This window comes from Salvelinus sp. IW2-2015, linkage group LG1, assembly GCF_002910315.2.
Source record: "Salvelinus sp. IW2-2015 linkage group LG1, ASM291031v2, whole genome shotgun sequence".
Taxonomy (NCBI): Eukaryota; Metazoa; Chordata; class Actinopteri; order Salmoniformes; family Salmonidae; genus Salvelinus; species Salvelinus sp. IW2-2015.
Window position 1 is genome coordinate 11,622,599 of NC_036838.1, and position 17,839 is coordinate 11,640,437.

At 41.9% G+C, this 17,839-nt stretch overlaps 1 protein-coding gene and 1 long non-coding RNA gene across 8 annotated transcripts in view; both read left to right on the plus strand.

The window, feature by feature from the left end:
• LOC111961250 (RNA-binding protein 39) overlaps positions 1-5,592 on the plus strand; it is a 35,391-nt gene extending 29,799 nt beyond the window's left edge. For 6 of the 7 annotated variants that reach the window (XM_023983385.2, XM_023983395.2, XM_023983412.2 and 3 more), the window contains 6 exons: positions 3,294-3,498; positions 3,599-3,685; positions 3,952-4,072; positions 4,251-4,356; positions 4,437-4,515; positions 5,413-5,592. In XM_023983385.2, coding sequence (XP_023839153.1) covers positions 3,294-3,498; positions 3,599-3,685; positions 3,952-4,072; positions 4,251-4,356; positions 4,437-4,515; positions 5,413-5,516 — 702 coding nt within the window. In that variant the 3' untranslated portion in view covers positions 5,517-5,592. Of the gene's footprint in view, positions 1-3,293; positions 3,499-3,598; positions 3,686-3,951; positions 4,073-4,250; positions 4,357-4,436; positions 4,516-5,077; positions 5,150-5,412 lie in introns of all 7 variants that reach the window. The other variant, XM_023983420.2, reaches the window with a different exon arrangement.
• The window catches only part of LOC139027903 (uncharacterized), a 393,207-nt gene that overhangs the window by 300,741 nt on the left and 74,627 nt on the right, over positions 1-17,839 (plus strand). The window lies entirely within an intron of this gene.

Below are 17,839 nucleotides of genomic sequence, written 5' to 3' on the forward strand. Positions count from 1 at the left end.
AAAATGTTTACTAACGACATGCCACTGACTTTGAGTAAAGCCAGAGTGTCTATGTATACGGATGACAACACTATACACGTCAACACTCAACAAAGAGCTGCAGTTAGTTTCAGAATGGTGGCAAGGAATAAGTTAGCCCTAAATATTTCAAACTAAAAGCTTTGTATTTGGAACAAAACACTCACTAAAACCTAAACCTTAACTAAGTCTCTTAATAAATAATGTGGAAATTGAGCAAGTTGCGATGACTAAACTGCTTGGCGTAACTAGATTGTAAACTGTCATGGTCGAAACATATTGATGCAGTAGTAGCTAAGATGGGGAGAAGTCTATCTAATAAAGCGATGCCCTGCCTTAACACTATCAACAAGGCAGGTCCTACAGGCCCTAGTTTTGTTGCACCTTGACTGCTGTTCAGTCTTGTGGTCTGGTGCCACAAAAAAAGGACTTAGGAAAATTGCAATTGGCTCAGAACAGGGCAACACGGACACCCATGCGTACCCCACAAGACATGCTTCAGTCGCCAAGTCCAGAACAGGCTATGGGAGGCACACAGTACTACATAGAGCCATGACTACATGGAACTCTATTCCACATCAAGTAACTGACGCAAGCAGTACAATTCGATTTTAAAAAAACACCTTATGGGCCAGTGGGGACTGTGAAGCAACACAAACATTGGCACACACACACACACGTGGACTTAGTACTGTAGATATGTGGTAGTGGTTGAATAGGGTCCTGAGGACACACTGTGTGCTGTGTAATCTGTGAATGTATTGTAATGTTTTACAATGCTTTGGCAGCAGCTAACTAGGATCCATGATAAATGCAATACTTGGCAAAAAAGACAGTAAAAATCCAAGGAATCATGTTTTGAAGTGTGTCCTTTTTTTAGGATATATAAGAATGCTCACTTAAAAAAAAAAAAAAATTGTCATAAACTACCTCCCATACTTCCATTTGTTTGAATGGGTTACCTTCAGACAAATCAGAAGCAAAATGGAGAATGCCATCGTGTTCATGTGTTTTCCATAGTGGGGTCATCGTGTTCAAACGCTTTCCATAGTGGGGTCATATTGTACTGAACAAACATGTAAATGCAACAATTTCAAAGATTTTACTGAGTTACAGTTTATATAAGGAATTCATAATGAATTTATTTCAATTGATTACAGAAGTATCTTATCTTAGGTCAATGTGTCCAATTTGTCCTGATGGTGGCACAGTGAACCCATAGCATCTACCCCAGCATTGCTGCTTGCAGCTTTAATTATGGTTTCTGTATTTTCAGTGGCAACTTTATTTGGACTTATTTTATAATGTGAATGTCAACGCATAATGTTTTATTCTTAGCAGTTTTGTTGGACTTTTCTCTTACAAATTTTCAAGGACCTCGATTTTATAATTAAGTGCCTGAGAAAGTCCTTCAATTTGTCTTTGTGGAAAAATCACCCTGATTAACTCTTTAGTTATGACAGTTTAGCTATTTGCTTATGGTTTTGCTTACGGTTTTTCCTACACCTAGTGACCTGCTTTTTAAATTATATGAACAAAAAATATTCTATTTTATTTGGAAAAGCAAGCCAGGCCCTATTTAAAAGGCCCTATTTATAAAACAAATATTAATTCAGAGGGCAGAAATGATTAAATATTAAAGCATTAGACCTGTCACTAAAGGCATACAAAAGTTAAACTTAAATCCAAACTGGTTCTCTAGTAAATAGGATGAGACATTTCTACCAATGTTCAAGAATGGCCTTTTTCTCTTTATTCAGATTATACCTGCTCACTTTCGGTTGTTTGAAAAGGCAATAATCTCAAATATTGTTATTTTTTTAAACAAGCCTTAGAAAGTTGGTTGCAATTTCAGTTTAATCCACCTGAAAAGACAGAACAAATAATACAACAAATATTGTGGTTAAACTCAAATATACTAATTGATTAAAAAATATATATATATTTTTCCGAAGAAATGTTTAAAAAAAGTAATTTTTGTGAATGATATCAGAAATAGGACTGGTGGAGTTATGTCACATGCAGCTAACACAGACATGGAAATGTCTGCTCTACCCAAAATTACAACCAACTAATTGTAACGTTACCACAAAAATGGTAGAGGCTAGTAGAAGGGGAAAAAAGTAAGGAACTTGTATGTCGGCCCTGTATTAAGGAACATAAAATGGTTAAAGAAATGTGTGATAAATTAAATTGGTATATGTTTTTATTTAAGGACCAAAAAACTGACAGCTGTGCCATATAAATTGCCAAATAGATTGGAAGAGATTTTCGATGTACCCATTCCATGGCACATGGTTTATGAATTGATACGCAGAACAACTCCGGATTCAAAACTTCTAATTTTTCAATTTAAATTACTATACAAAATTCTTGCAACCAATAGAATGTTGTATATATGGGGGATACAATCTTCCCAGCTCTGCAGATTTTGCTGTGAGGCAGAGTCATTGGATCATTTATTTTGGTATTGTCCATATGTAGCTCGTTTTTGATCACAGGTCCAGGAATGGCTGAAGAATTGCAACATTTGCCTAGAACTAACGCTGGGTGATTTGATAAGTCAGTCAATCAATAATATAATAATTACTTTAGCAAAAATGTTTTTTTTATTTACAATCTGTAGAAGCTATGAGAATAGACAGGTTCAGTACTTTTGTCAAGCATCACAGCACAGTTGAAAAATATATGGCAAATAGAAATCCAAAATGGATGGTGTTGGGAGATAGATGGGAGGGGTTGAATGGAGCTGAAGGGTGGGACTAATAACAAGAAAACTAATGTAAAACACACGGGGTCTGTAAAATGTATATAGGTTCAGAAATTGTGAAATAACAGTTACAAATAGAAATCAAACTGGATGGACATCAGAAATAGAGGAAGGACTAAAAACAAACAAAATGTAACTATTGTATAATAGTCTGTAAAATATGTATAAGATGTATATACTGAAGGTAGAAGCCTAAGTGTTATTGTTTATTATTTTACTCCAATTGGGGGAAGGGTGGTAGGGTTTGCAGGGAATAATAAAGGTATATTCTAAAAGAAAAAGTATGTGTGTTTGTATATATATATATATATATCTACATATATATTTATTATTTTTTTTTACCCCCAAAAATATATGGGGGATTGGAAATTATGCAGACAATTACATTGATGGAAGCAACAATCTTTCTGCAATATTAAGCTGATTCACCCCTAAAAAAAAATGTCTGTATAAACCCTGATTAGTGTGCATGTAAAGTAATTTAAATGGCATTTGTGTCCTCTAGTTCTCGGACGCAGAGTGTGCCAAGAAGGCCCTGGAGCAGTTGAACGGGTTTGAGCTGGCCGGCCGGCCCATGAAGGTGGGCCATGTCACGGAGCGCACAGATGCCTCCACCGCCAGTTCATTCCTGGACAGCGACGAGCTGGAGAGGACGGGCATTGACCTAGGCACCACCGGGCGCCTGCAGCTCATGGCCAGACTGGCTGAAGGTAAAGCCTGAAAATCTTGAAATAATGTCTATACTGTTTCACTTCAGAACCGATTTATAAAGTGTGAACAAGTACGAATGTCGAGCCCAATATCTTTCAGGCACGGGACTGCAAATTCCTCCAGCTGCACAGCAAGCCCTACAGATGAGTGGGGCCATTGCTATTGGTGCCATGGCTGCTGTATCAGGTAATAAAAGGATGATCAATTGGACAAACCCATCTGACTGCCATGGCTGGTTTTCTCTGAGCTATTTGAAAAAGGCAGGTTTTATCCGGCATTGATCGAATCTGTTGATTTTGCCAGTGAGACACTATGATTGGTTGATATGATGCGAGGAGCTGGTCTGTGAGAATCGCTTCAGAACTGGGCTGGCTTGACACGCACATTAAACATAAATAAAGTTCAGTTAGTTTAGTGTGATATGATGTATTTTGACTTTTTTTTTTTTTTAGCTGCCATGAATCCTGCTATGAACATGAACATGAATATGAACATGAATACAGCTATGAACTTGCCATCCCAGCCACTAGCTACACACTGTTTCCAGCTGTCTAACATGTTCAACCCTCAGTCGTAAGTATTGAACTATTAATCTAGTTGTTCAATGCAGCATCTTTGTATCCCAAGGGGTGCCAGCTGATGAAAGTACACAAACTATAGACTTCTTTGACCTTAAAATGATATTTGTTCCCAAATACTGGTCTCAATCACTAGTCCCTTGTGGGTGATGATTTCCTATCTGGTTTTACAGTGAAGATGACCCAGGCTGGGATGTTGACATTCAGCATGATGTCATTGAGGAATGCAACAAACATGGAGGAGTTGTGCACATATACGTCGATAAGAATTCCACTGAAGTAAGACTTAAGTGTAGTTGAATGGTTTTGAAACGGTTGCAGTCTTAAATAGAAATTAAAGTTATTGTTTTTATTTTTAGGGCAACGTGTATGTGAAATGTCCAACCATTCCTGCTGCCATGGCTGCAGTAAACGCATTACATGGTCGATATTTTGCAGGTAAGAGAACTGACTGACTGCTACTCAATTATACACTCACCGGACAGTTTTTTAGGTACACCCATCTAGTATTGTGTCGCATCCCCCTTTGTCTCCAGAACAGCCAGGATTTTCGGGGGGCATTGTACAAGGTGTCGGAAACCTTCCACAGGGATGTTTGTCTGTGCTGACGCGATGGCATCAGTTTCTGCAGATTGTATGGTGGTACATTCATGCTGCAAACAGCCTGTTCTATCTCATTCCAAAGAGGCTCTATTGGGTTGAGGTCTGGGGTCTGTGCAGGCCACTCAAGTAAACTGAACTCGCTGTCATATTCCAGGCAATGTTTTCCTGCTCAATTGTCCAGTTTTGGTGAACATGTGCGTTTTAGCAGATAGGAGGGGAACCCGGTGTGGTCTTCTGCTGCAATAGCCCAAGGATCGACGAGTTGTGTGTATCGAGATGCCATTCTGCACACCACTGTTGTACTGCGCTGTTATTTGTCCAATTGTGGCCCGCCTGTTAGCTCTCACGGTTCTTGCCATTCTCCTTCGTCCTCTCATCGAGCTGTTTTCACCCACAGGACTGCCGCCGACTGTCTTTTGTCGTGTGTGAAAATCCCAGGAGGCTGGCCGTTTCTGAGATACTGGATCCGGTACGCCTGGCACCGACGATCATACAACGCTCAGTCTCTTAGGCCCTCGTTTTGCCCATTCTAACGTTCAATCAAAAGTAACTGGATGCCTGTCTGATTGCTTTATATAGCAAGCCACGGCAATGTGACTCACTGTATGTAGGATCGATCAGTTTTCGGGACCGACGTGGTGTACTTAATGAACTGGCTGGTGACTGTAAATTGTCAGTGATGGAGTCATTGTTTATGAAGATGATTTGTCTTAACTGTAATTTTCTTCACAGGTAAAATGATCACAGCGGCATACGTCCCTCTCCCGACATATCACAACCTTTTTCCTGATTCTGTGACGGCTACCCAGCTCCTGATCCCTCCTGCTCGCCGATGATCTCACAGCGAGACACAAACTGATTTGTTGGACACTGTATAATTGATTATTTTCTCTTTTTAAAAGTTTGACATTTTATTGTCTTTGGTCTGTTTTTCATTCCTGCAAGTTATGGCAGTATGTTTTTCTTTTGTTAGTAGGTGAAGTAAGATTTCTTTTCTTTTTCGGTACATTTATTTTTTGTTGAGACTTTACTTACGTTGGTGGCAAAAAGAATCAAAAGCTTTATTTGCGTAGCCACATCCAAAAGTGTTGGACAGTGTTGGTGGAGTTTCAGCCAGTCTAATAAAGGGATTATAGTCCCTGAAGAGTTTATTGGTGGATCTGGACAATTTACCATTTTATCTTTTGTAAAATGTATTCTTGTTCATACATTGTCTTGTGCTCGATCGCTTTGATTGGCATGTTTTCCCTGAAGTGTACAACTTAGACACCCAGACACAAGAAAAGAGGATATTGATTATTTTTGGAGAAAAAAATACAATTCGAACATTGCCGTTTCAATTATACATCAGAATATTATTCAATGTTTTAAGCTCCATGAGCTCTGAAAACGTAATGGCTGATTTCAGTTGTGCTCATTTAGAGACATTTGGTTTTTCAGTATCTGTTTTCTAATCAAGATTTGATTTTGTAAAGACCTTGATTAAAATGTATTTTAAAGTCATCTAGTTTATTTTCTTGCTCAATATTGTCTGAAGCACACTTCTATTATCTTCCCATTTGTTCTTGCTGGAACATCCACTTGCCTCCTGGCAGAGGCAACTAGGTTTTGGGCAAAAATTTCCTGGTGCCTCATAACCATTCCATTTCTACATTTCTGCTTGTTCCATTTCTGAAGTCTACGCATGTACAAAATTATTGAGATTTATTTACTTGGCGCATGGCATGTTTCCTGTTATCAGACCTGTCATAAAACTGCACGGGTGTGAAAGTCTTCCTGGAATACGCCCTCCGTTCACCTTTTTATAGTGCCAATAACCCCCTTTATTTGCTGTATAATTTGGAAATATTGGCATTAGGCCACAGCAGGCAAACAACATTGTTTCGTTTATCAATAGATTATTTGGTTTACAGTGAAAGTATTCAGACCCCTTGACCTTTTCCACTATTAACGCCTTATTCTAAAATTGATAATAGTTTATTTCCCTCCAATCTACACACTAAACAGGAAAGGGCCTACCCAAGTTGTTGCCACAAAGTTGGAAGCACAGAATCGTCTAGAATGTCATTACCGTTAAGATTTCCCTTAACTGGAACTAAGGGGCCTAGCCCGAAACATGAAAAGCAGCCCTAGACCATTATTTATCCTCCACCAAACCCTACAGTTGGCACTGCATTCGGGCAGGTAGAGTTCTGGCTTCCGCCAAACCCAGATTCGTCCGTTGGACTGCCAGATGGTGAAGTGTGATTCATCACTCCAGAGAACACATTTCCACTGCTCCAGAGTCCGAGCTTTACACCATGATGCTTGGTATTGCGCATGGTGATCTTAAGCTTGTATGTGGCTGCTCGGCCATGGAAACCCATTTCATCAACCTCCCGACGAACAGTTCTTCTGCTGACTTTGCTTCCAGAGGCAGTTTGGAACTCAGTAGTGAGTGTTGCAACTGAGGACAGACGATTTTTACGCTCTTCGCACTTCAGCCCTCGGCGGTCCCATTCTGTGAGCTTGTGTGGCCTACCACTTTGTGGCTGAGCCTTTGTTGCTCCTAGATGTTTCCACTTCACAATAACACACAGTTGACCGGAACAGCTCTAGCAAGGCAGAAATTAGACGAACTGACTTGTTGGAAAGGTGGCATCCTATGACAGTGCCATGTTAAAAGTCACAGCTCTTCAGTAAGGCTATTCTACTGCCGATGTTTGTCTTTGGAGATTGCATGACTGTGCTCGATTTTTATACACCTGTCAGCAACGGGTGTGGTTGAAATAGCCGAATCCACTCATTTGAAAGGGGTGTTCACATACAGTTGAAGTCAGAAGTTTGAAAAAACTCTTAGGTTGGAGTCATTAAAATTTGTTTTTCAACCACTCCATACATTTATTTTTAACAAACTATAGTTTTGGCAAGTCGGTTAGGAGATCTACTTTGTGCATGAGACGTAATTTTTCCAACAATTGTTTACCGACAGATTATTTCACTTATAATTCACTGTATCACAATTCCAGTGGGTCAGAAGTTAACATACACTAAGTTGACTGTGCCTTTAAACAGCTTGGAAAATTCCAGAAAATGATGTCATGGTTTTAGAAGCTTCTGATAGGCTAATTGACATAATTTGAGTCAATTGGAGCTGAACCTGTGGATGTAGTTCAAGGCCTACCTTCAAACTCAGTGCCTCTTTGCTTGACATGGGAAAATCAAAAGAAGTAAGCCAAGACCCCAGAAAAAAAATTGTAGACCTCCACAAGTCTGGTTCATCCTTGGGAGCAATTTCCAAACGCCTGAAGGTACCACGTTCATCTGTACAAACAGTACATAAGTGTAAACAGCATGGAACCACGCAGCCGTCATACCGCTCAGGAAGGAGACGAGTTTGTGTGTGTACATCCACAAAAAGGCCGTACTTTTTGGAGAAATGTCCTCTGGTCTGATGAAACAAAAATAGAACTGTTTGGCCATAATGACCATCGTTATGTTTGGAGGCAAAAGGGGGAAGCTTGCAAGCCGAAGAACACCATCCCAACCGTGAAGCACGGGGGTGGCAGCATCATGTTGTGGGGGTGTTTTGCTGCAGGAGTGACTGGTGCACTTCACAAAATAGATGGCATCATGAGGATGGAAAATTATGTGGATATATTGACGCAACATCTCAAGTCTTGAAGTTAAAGCTTGGTCGCAAATGTGTCTTCCAAATGGACAATGACCCCAAGCATACTTCCAAAGTTGTGGCAAAATGGCTTAAGGACAACAAAGTCAAGGTGTTGGAGTGGCCATCACAAAGCCCTGACCTTAATCCCATAGAAAATTTGTGGGCAGAACTGAAAAAGCGTGTGCGAGCAAGGAGACCTACAAACCTGACTCAGTTACACCAGCTCTGTCAGGAGGAATGGGCCAAAATTCACTTATTGTTTAATCCATGACGGCGTAGTGTGTTACTAATGGTTTTCTTTGAGACTGTGGTCCCAGCTCTCTTCAGGTCATTGACCAGGTCCTGCCGTGTAGTTCTGGGCTGATCCCTCACCTTCCTCATGATCATTGATGCCCCACGAGGTGAGATCTGGCATGGAGCCCCAGACAGAGGGTGATTGACCATCATCTTGAACTTCTTCTATTTTCTAATAATTGCACCAACAGTTGTTGCCTTCTCACCAAGCTGCTTGCCTATTGTCCTGTAGCCCATCCCAGCCTTGTGCAGGTCTACAATGTTATCCCTGATGTCCTTACACAGCTCTCTGGTCTTGGCCATTGTGGAGAGGTTGGAGTCTGTCTGATTGAGTGTGTGGACAGGTGTCTTTTATACAGGTAACGAGTTCAAACAGGTGCAGTTAATACAGGTAATGAGTGGAGAACAGGAGGGCTTCTTAAAGAAAAACTAACAGGTCTGTGAGAGCCGGAATTCTTACTGGTTGGTAGGTGATCAAATACTTATGTCATGCAATAAAATGCTAATTAATTACTTAAAAATCATACAATGTGATTTTCGGGATTTTTGTTTTAGATTCCGTCTCTCACAGTTGAAGTGTACCTATGATAAAAATTACAGACCTCTACATGCTATGTAAGTAGGAAAATCTGCAAAATCAGCAGTGTATCAAATACTTGTTCTCCCCACTGTATGTGGTAGTGGTGGAGTAGGGGCCTAAGTGTGGGGCACAAAGTGTGTTGTGAAATCTGTGAATGTATTGTAATGTTTTTAAAGTGTATGAGCTGCCTTAATTTTGCTGGACCCCAGGAAGAGTAGTTGCTGCTTCGGCAGCAGCTAATGGGGATCCATAATAAATAGGAATACAAATTCAAAAATACTCAACTAGTCTAAAGAAGGACAGTTTTATTGCTTCTTCAATCAGGACAACAGTTTTCAGCTGTGCTAACATAATTGCAAAAGGGTTTTCTAATGATCAATTAGCCTTTTAAAATTATAAACTTGGTTTAGCTAACACAACGTGTCATTAAAAACACAGGAGTGATGGTTGCTGATAATGGGCCTTTGTACGCCTATGTAGATATTCCATATAAAATCAGCCGTTTTTAGCTACAGTAGTCATTTACAACATTAACAATGTCTACACTGTATTTCTGATCTATTTTATGTTATTTTACTAGACAAAAATTAGCTTTTCTTTCAAAACAAGGACATTTCTAAGTGACCCCAAACTTTTGAATTTGTAATGTATATGTACATATTAATTTTTTTCAGAACATTAACCTGTGTGTTCTCTTGTTTTGTATTGTTCTGTAGTTTCGACCCAATGGTTCGTCTGACAAACAAAGAACTTGTGTCCTGCAGGCCCAGGCATGGATCAAAGCTGGCGAGACATTCAATGACGCCATCTTCACAGACGAATCAACCGTGGCCCCTGAGCAATTTGCTCAAAATTGATACAGAAAAAAAGAAGAATATCAAGCAAGCAGAATCCCAAGCATCCCCTCAAACTCTATGTGTGGGGGGCAATTTCTCGCCAGGGACCAGGCCCATATTTGATTTTTGATGGTAAGTTTAGCTATTTACAAAGCAAAAGGTACATAAGATATTGTAGCCTACACCTCACGGACTGCTTTGTGTTCCACAATAATTCACTGTTGCCTCCTTTTTCAGGTATCATGGCTCGAGATTTCTTTGAGGAAGAAATCATTAAGTATTGTCACGCCCTGATCTGTTTCACCTGTCCTTGTGCTTGTCTCCACCCCCCTCCAGGTGTCACCCATCTTCCCCATTTATCCCCTGGGTATTTATACCTGTGTTTTCTGTCTGTGCCAGTTCGTCTTGTTTGTTCAAACCTATCAATGTTTTGTGTCTCAGCTCCTGCTTTTTCCAGTCTCTCTCTTACTACCAACCTCTGACTGACCTGACCCAGGGCCTGCCTGCCGTCCTGTACCTTTGCCCTGCTACTCTGGATTATCGACCCCTGCCTACCTTGACCTGTTGTTTGCCTGCCCCTGTTGTTACAATAAACATGGTTACTTCTACACAGTATGCACTTGGGTCTTACCTGAAACCTGATAGCATGAACTGGCAATGACTGACCCAGCAGACTTGGATCAGCTCCGCAACGCCATCTCCTCCCAAGGAGCCATCATTAGTAGACACGAGGAGTTGCTTTGCAGTTTGATGGAAGAGTTCCAGGACTTGGCCGAACGTCATGACCTAGCATTGGCCGCATTGCGGGAGCAATTCTGTGGGTTGCCTACCAGGCAGCCTACCACAACGGTAACCTCCCAGCCCCTCAGTAACCCGGCTGGTAGCAGCACCGTCACCCCGGTTTCCCGGGAACCCCGTTTACCTCCCCGGAGTGCTACAATGGAGATTCCAGAACCTGCCGGGCCTTTCTCTCCCAGTGCTCCCTCATTTTCGAGTTGCAGCCTTCTTCGTTCTCCTCGGACCTCTCAAAGATTACGTACATTATTACGCTGATGTCTTGGAGGGCACTCGCCTGGGCCACAGCGGTGTGGGAGCAACAATTCGCCATCTGCCTCAGTCTGGAGGGATTCGTGGTGGAGGTGGGAAAAGTTTGAGGCTCTGGTGTCCGGGAGAGAGGCTGCCCAGAAGTTACACCAGCTTCGGCAGGACACCCTCAGTGTGACAGAGTATGCGGTGGAGTTCCGCACGCTAGCAGCGGAGGGTACCAGGAACCCGGAAGCACTGTTCGACACGTTCCTGCACGGACTATTGAAGGAGGTAAAGGATGAGATGGCAGTCTGAGAACTTCCGACGGATCTCGACTCACTCATCGCTTTAACCATTCGGATCAATGGTCGGCTACGGGAACGTAGGAGGGAGAAGAGGTCCGATTGCGGTTCCAACGCTCACTCAGGGATCCCACCTTGCATCTGATGAACTCTGGAAGTCCCCGGCGTCTACGTCCCCGAGAGGATCCAAGCTTACCCGAGTCCCTCCAAGAGCCTCCGGAGACTGCCAATTCACCTCTTCCCGAGCCAATGCAGCTCAGCAGGGCTAGGCTGTCTCCAGCCGAACGCGTACCCAGACTTGAGACCCAGAGTTGTCTGTATTGCGGTACTGCTGGTCATTATGTGTCTACCTGTCCCTTCAAGAAACCTTGCTCATTCATTGCAGTGAGTACTCTGGTGGGCCTTAAACATAATTTTTTTGTCTCCCCTTGCTCACCACCCTCTCCGTGCCATCCTGCGGCGACCAGGCCAAGTCTCTCCAGGTACTTATCAACTCGGGGGCCGAAGTAAGTCTCATGGACGTTACCCTGGCGTCCGAGCTGGGCATCCCCACTCAACCCCTCTCCATTACCATGGGTGTTAGAGTGCTGGACGGGCGCTCTATAGGCCGGGTCACCCACCAGAACAACCCCGTCAACCGACGAGTGTCGGGGAACCACAGCGAGACGATCCAATTCCTGCTGGTTGAGTCTCCGCAGGTTCCCGTGGTATTGGGATTCTCTTGGCTCCAGCAACACAATCCCTCCATTGACTGGGCTACTGGTGCCATCATGGGCTGGAGCCCATCCTGCCACACTCATTGCCTGAAGTTCAGTTCTGCCTGCCCCGGGACGCCTTCCTGGGGGCTTGGAAATTGCCCCGGACCTCCCCGCCAGCTCTGCAGAGTACCAGGACCTCTGGGAGAGGTTCGGTATTGCCGAGGCCACTACGTTTCCGCAACACCGATCGGTATCCAAGAAGGTCAAGGTCACGCTGCTACTACCCTGGAAGCCAATACTTTTTTTCCTGCTCCAAGATCATTAGCCCCTCTGCTGTTCGTCCTCTGTTGCCCCGTACCCGCCGTATTTTCCCCACCTTTTCTGTGTCTAGAGTTAAAACCATGTCTGACTGTCCCTTGTCTCCTGTTTCCAGGCCCACCCTTCTCCCCTGTCTCATCGATGGCCGACCGGCGTACATGGTGAGACGCCTCCTGAAGGTTCGACCTCGGGGCAGGGGATTCCAGTACCTGGTTGACTGGGAGGGTTATGGCCCGGAAAAGAGGTGCTGGGTCTCCACTAGGGACATCCTGGACGCAGGCCTCATCTCTGAATTCCAGCGCCGGCATCCCGCTCAACCAGGTGTGCGCCCAGGCAGGACGCCAGGTGGCATCCCTAGAGGGGGGGGTACTGTCACGACCTGAACTGTTTCACCCATCCTTGTGATTGTCTCCACCCCCTCCAGGTGTCACTCATCTTCCCCACTTATCCCCTGTGTATTTATATCTGTGTTCTCTGTTTCTCCGTTGCCAGTTCATCTTGTTTGTCAAGTCAACCAGCGCTTTTGTTATCAGCTCCTGCTTTTCCCAGTCTCTCTTTTTCTCGCCCTCCTGGTTTTGACCCTTGGCTGTCCTGAATCTGAGCCCGCCTGCCTGACTACTCTGCCTGCCCCTGACCCTGCCTGCCGACCTGTACCGCCCCACCTCTGGATTGTTGACCTCTGTCTACCCTGACCCTGAGCCTGTCTGCTGTCCGGTACCGTTGCCCCACCTCTGGTTTACTGACCCCTGCCTGCCTTGACCTGTCTATTGCCTGCCCCTGTTGGTATATTAAATGTCAATTCAACGTGTCTGCATCTGGGTCTTACCTTGATTCCTGATAATAATGGCTTATTTTGTATTCCAATGTATTGAACAAATGTATTAATTACACTCATTTACCCTTCTCATTCTCGGACTGGAAACGTTGTTTGCAGAGTTCGCAATCTCGTTTTCAAGTCCTTGTTTAAAAAATAACTATTATTTTGTTTTCAAATAACCGTAAATCAGTGGTTAACGGCCAAAATAATATTTATAATGGCCAAAATATTTATTTCTGTTTTTAGAGGGAGAGAAACCAAAAGCCCACCGTGCCTATGTTTTGGACAAGAACATCCCGGCCGGTCAAACCCTCCCCTAACCCAGACGACGCTGGGCCAATTGAGCGCCACCTTATGGGACTCCCATTCATGGTCAGATGTGATACAGCCTGGATTCGAAACAGGGACTGTAGTGACACCTCTTGCACTGAGATGCAGTGCCTTAGACCACTGGCCACTCAGGAGCCATGACCGATATGACCAATATATATTGTCCTGCTAATAGCCCATCCTAGAAATGTTGTTTGCAGAATAATTCACAGCCTGTATGCTTGTGATAAACAGGGTTAATAATAATACTTTCCCCATTCCATATGTTAAAGGTTCTAATTGATAACGTTTTTTTTATATCAATTAGTATATTTTAGTTTAAATCTTCTTGTCAATAGGGGGGCGCTATTTTCACTTTGGAAAAAATCGTGCCCAAATTAAACTGCCTCGTACTCTATTCTAGATCATACAATATGCATATTATTATTACTATTGGATAGAAAACACTCTCAAGTTTCTAAAAGTGTTTGAATTATATCTGTGAGTAAAACAGAACTCATTTTGCAGCAAACTTCCATACAGGAAGTGAAAAATCTGAAAACGAGGCTCTGTTCCAGGGCCTGCCTATTCAACTGGCTTATTTTTATCGATATGCATGCACTTCATACGCCTTCCACTAGATGTCAACAGGCAGTGGAAGGTGGAATGGGGTGTCTAGCTTGATCTGAGGTCGAACAAGAGCTTTTGGAGTGGCAGGTCAGGAATTTCCTTTCTCTACCTAGGCGCGCGAAGCACCTCCATATTGTCTTCTGATAAGCGTTCGGTATACACGGCTAATATCTCCGGCTCTGATTTTATTTGATACATGTGATAATAACATCATAAAGTAGGTTTTTTCAACTGAGTTTTATCAGATTATTCAACGTTTATTGGGACTTTTGGAGTTTTCCGTTCTTTGCGTCGAGAGAAACTGGGAACGTCATCAACATTGGCTAGCATTGTGGCGCGAATTCGACAGGAGAAAAGGACATTCTAAAACCAAACAACGATTTATTCTGGACCAAGGACTCCTTGTACAAGATTCTGATGGAAGCTCAGCAAAAGTAAGAACAATTTATGATGTTATTTTGTATTTCTGTGGAAAATGTTATTTCTATTCTCCGCCGTTTTGGCGGGCGCTGTCTCGCAATAACGCAAGCTGTTTGTTATGGTAAAGTTATTTTAAAACATCTAACACGGCGGTTGCATTAAGAACCAGTGTATCTTTCATTTGCTGTACAACATGTATTTTTTAGTAAAGTTTATGATGAGTTCTTTGGTCAGATTAGGTGAGTGTCCAAAATAGCTCCTGACATTCTGGGGAAATGTTGCTACATTTTCACAATGTACAACCACGGTTTGCAGCTCAAAATATGCACATTTTCGAACAAAACATAAGTGTATTGTATAACCTGATGTTATAAGACTGTCATCTGATGAAGTTGTTCAAGGTTAGTGATTCATTTTATATCTTTTGCTGGTTTTTGCGAATGCTATCTATGCGGTGAATAAATGCGTTTGTGTTTGGCTATTGTGGTAAGCTAATATAATGCTATATTGTGTTTTCGCTGTAAAACACTTAAAAAATCTGAAATATTGGCTGGATTCACAAGATGTTTATCTTTCATTTGCTGTACACCATGTATTTTTCATAAATGTTTTATGATGAGTATTTAGGTATTTCACGTTGTTCCCTGTAATTATTCTGGCTGCTTTGGTGATATTTTTGATGGTGGCTGCAATGTAAAACTATGATTTATACCTCAAATATGCACATTTTCGAACAAAACATAGATTTATTGTATAACATGTTATAAGACTGTCATCTGATGAAGTTGTTTCTTGGTTAGTGACTAATTATATCTCTATTTGTCGGTTTTGTGATTAGCTACCTAATGCGGTAGAAACATGGTGAAAATATGCGGTCTTTGGCTATTGTGGTTAGCTAATAGAAATACATATTGTGTTTTCGCTGTAAAACATTTTAAAAATCGGAAATGATGGCTGGATTCACAAGATGTTTATCTTTCATTTGCTGTATTGGACTTGTGATTTCATGAAAATTATATTATATGATATCCCTGTCCCGTTAGGCTAGGCTATGCTAGTCAGCTTTTTTGATGAGGAGGATCCCGGATCCGGGATGGGTATGAAGTAAAGGTTTTAACCACAATATTTGTTGTATTATTTGTTCTGTCTTTTCTGGTGGATTAAACTTAAATTGCAACCAACTTTCTATGGCTTGAATAAAAAATAACAATATTTTGGAGATAATTTCATTTTCAAATGACCTAAAGTGAGTGAGAAAAAGGACATTCACCCCATGAACATGTGGTGAGACATTATTGCTAATTTGTAAATATAGCCAGTTTGTTATTTAGAATGACTTATTTCTGTTTTCAGAGCGAGAGAACCATCACCTCTTGGTGAAGGCCATCACGAATATTGAACCAGCGTCTGTAGCAACGCAGTTTGCACTGTGATGCAGTGTCTTAGACCGCTGTGCTACTCGGGTGCTGTACAACAAGACAGGTTGGGAGTAGGCTACAAAATAATCCTAAAATTTCCACACCCTAATTTTCTTAGAATAAAAACCTTAGTGTAACAAAAGTTTTAGTAAGTAATACTGATGAGTAGTAACAAAAAAACAAGTGTATTTTCCCGGATGTGTCCGGGAATAGAGGAATAGCAATTTTTACACTATTGTTCTAAATTCAAACACCTTCTTCATCCTCATCATTCAGTTAATTGAAATTCAATTTTGAAGTTGTGCAAAATGATCAGTTTATTTTTGGTTTGTGTTGCCCATTCATTGTCAGTTAGAAACACAGTAACGTCCTGTTGAGCGTTGCAGTCATTTCAGTCACTGTAGTAGCTGACGTGTATAGTGTTGAGTCATCCACATACATAGAAACTCTGGCTTTACTCAAAGTCAGTGGTATGTTGTTAGTAAAAATGTAAAAAAGCAAGGGGCCTAAACAGCTACCCTGGGGAATTCCTGATTCTAACTGGATTATATTTCAGAGGCTTAAATTAAAGAACACCCTCTGTGTTATGTTAAACAAGTAACTCTTTATCCACATTAGAGCAGGGTGTCACGATCGTCTACTGAAGAGAGTGAGGACCAAGGCGCAGCGCGTGAAAAGAACATCTTCTTTTATTCAGAAGAGAGAAAACATGAAACGAACACTATACATAAACTAAACAAACGACCGTGAAGCTATAAACGTTGTGCACACACACACAGGCTACAAACGTTCAAACATAGACAATTACCCACAAACACCTAAAGCCTATGGCTACCTTAAATATGGCTCCCAATCAGAGACAACAATAACCAGCTGTCTCTGATTGAGAACCAAATCAGGCAACCATAGACTTTCCTAAACACCTACACTCAACCATAGACAATCCTAGACACATACACTCAACACAAACCCATACACTAAAACCAACACCCCCTTTACCATAATAAACACCCAAAACACAAACATACCCCATGTCACACCCTGACCTAACTAAAATAATAAAGAAAACAAAGAATACTAAGGCCAGGGCGTGACACAGGGGGTGTAAATCCATAACATATACGTTTTTCCAGCAGCAGACTATGATCAATAATGTCAAAAGCTGCACTGATGTCTAACAAGACATCCTCCACAATCATTTTATCATCAATTTCTCTCAGCCAATCATCAGTCATTTGTGTAAGTGCTGTGCTTGTTGAGTGTTCTTCCCTATAAGCATGCTGAAATTTTGTTGTCAATTTGTTTACTGTAAAATAGCATTGTATCTGGTCAAACACAATTTTTTCCCAGAAGTTTACTAATGGTTGGTAACAGGCTATTTGAGCCAGTAAAGGGGGCTTTACTATTCTTGGGTAGCGGAATGACTTTAGCTTCCCTCCAGGCCTGAGGGCACACACTCTCTAGTAGGCTTAATTTGAAGATGTGGCAAACAGGAGTGGGAATATCGTCTGCTATTATCCTCAGTAATTTTCCGTCTAGATTGTCAGACCCTGCTGGCTTGTCATTGTTGATAGACAACAATAAGGTTTACACCTCTTCCACACTGACTTTATGGAATTCAAAAGTACAATTCTTGTCTTTCATAATTTGGTCTGATATACTTGGATGGGTAGTGTCAGCGTTTGTTGCTGGCATATCATCCCTAGGTTTGCTTATCTTGCCAATGAAAAAGTAATTCAAGTAGTGTGCAATATCAGTGGGCTTTGTGATGAATGAGCCATCTGATTCAATAAATGAAGGAGACGAGTTGGCTTTTTTCCCACATTTAATTTAAGGTGCCCCAAAGCTTTTTACTATCA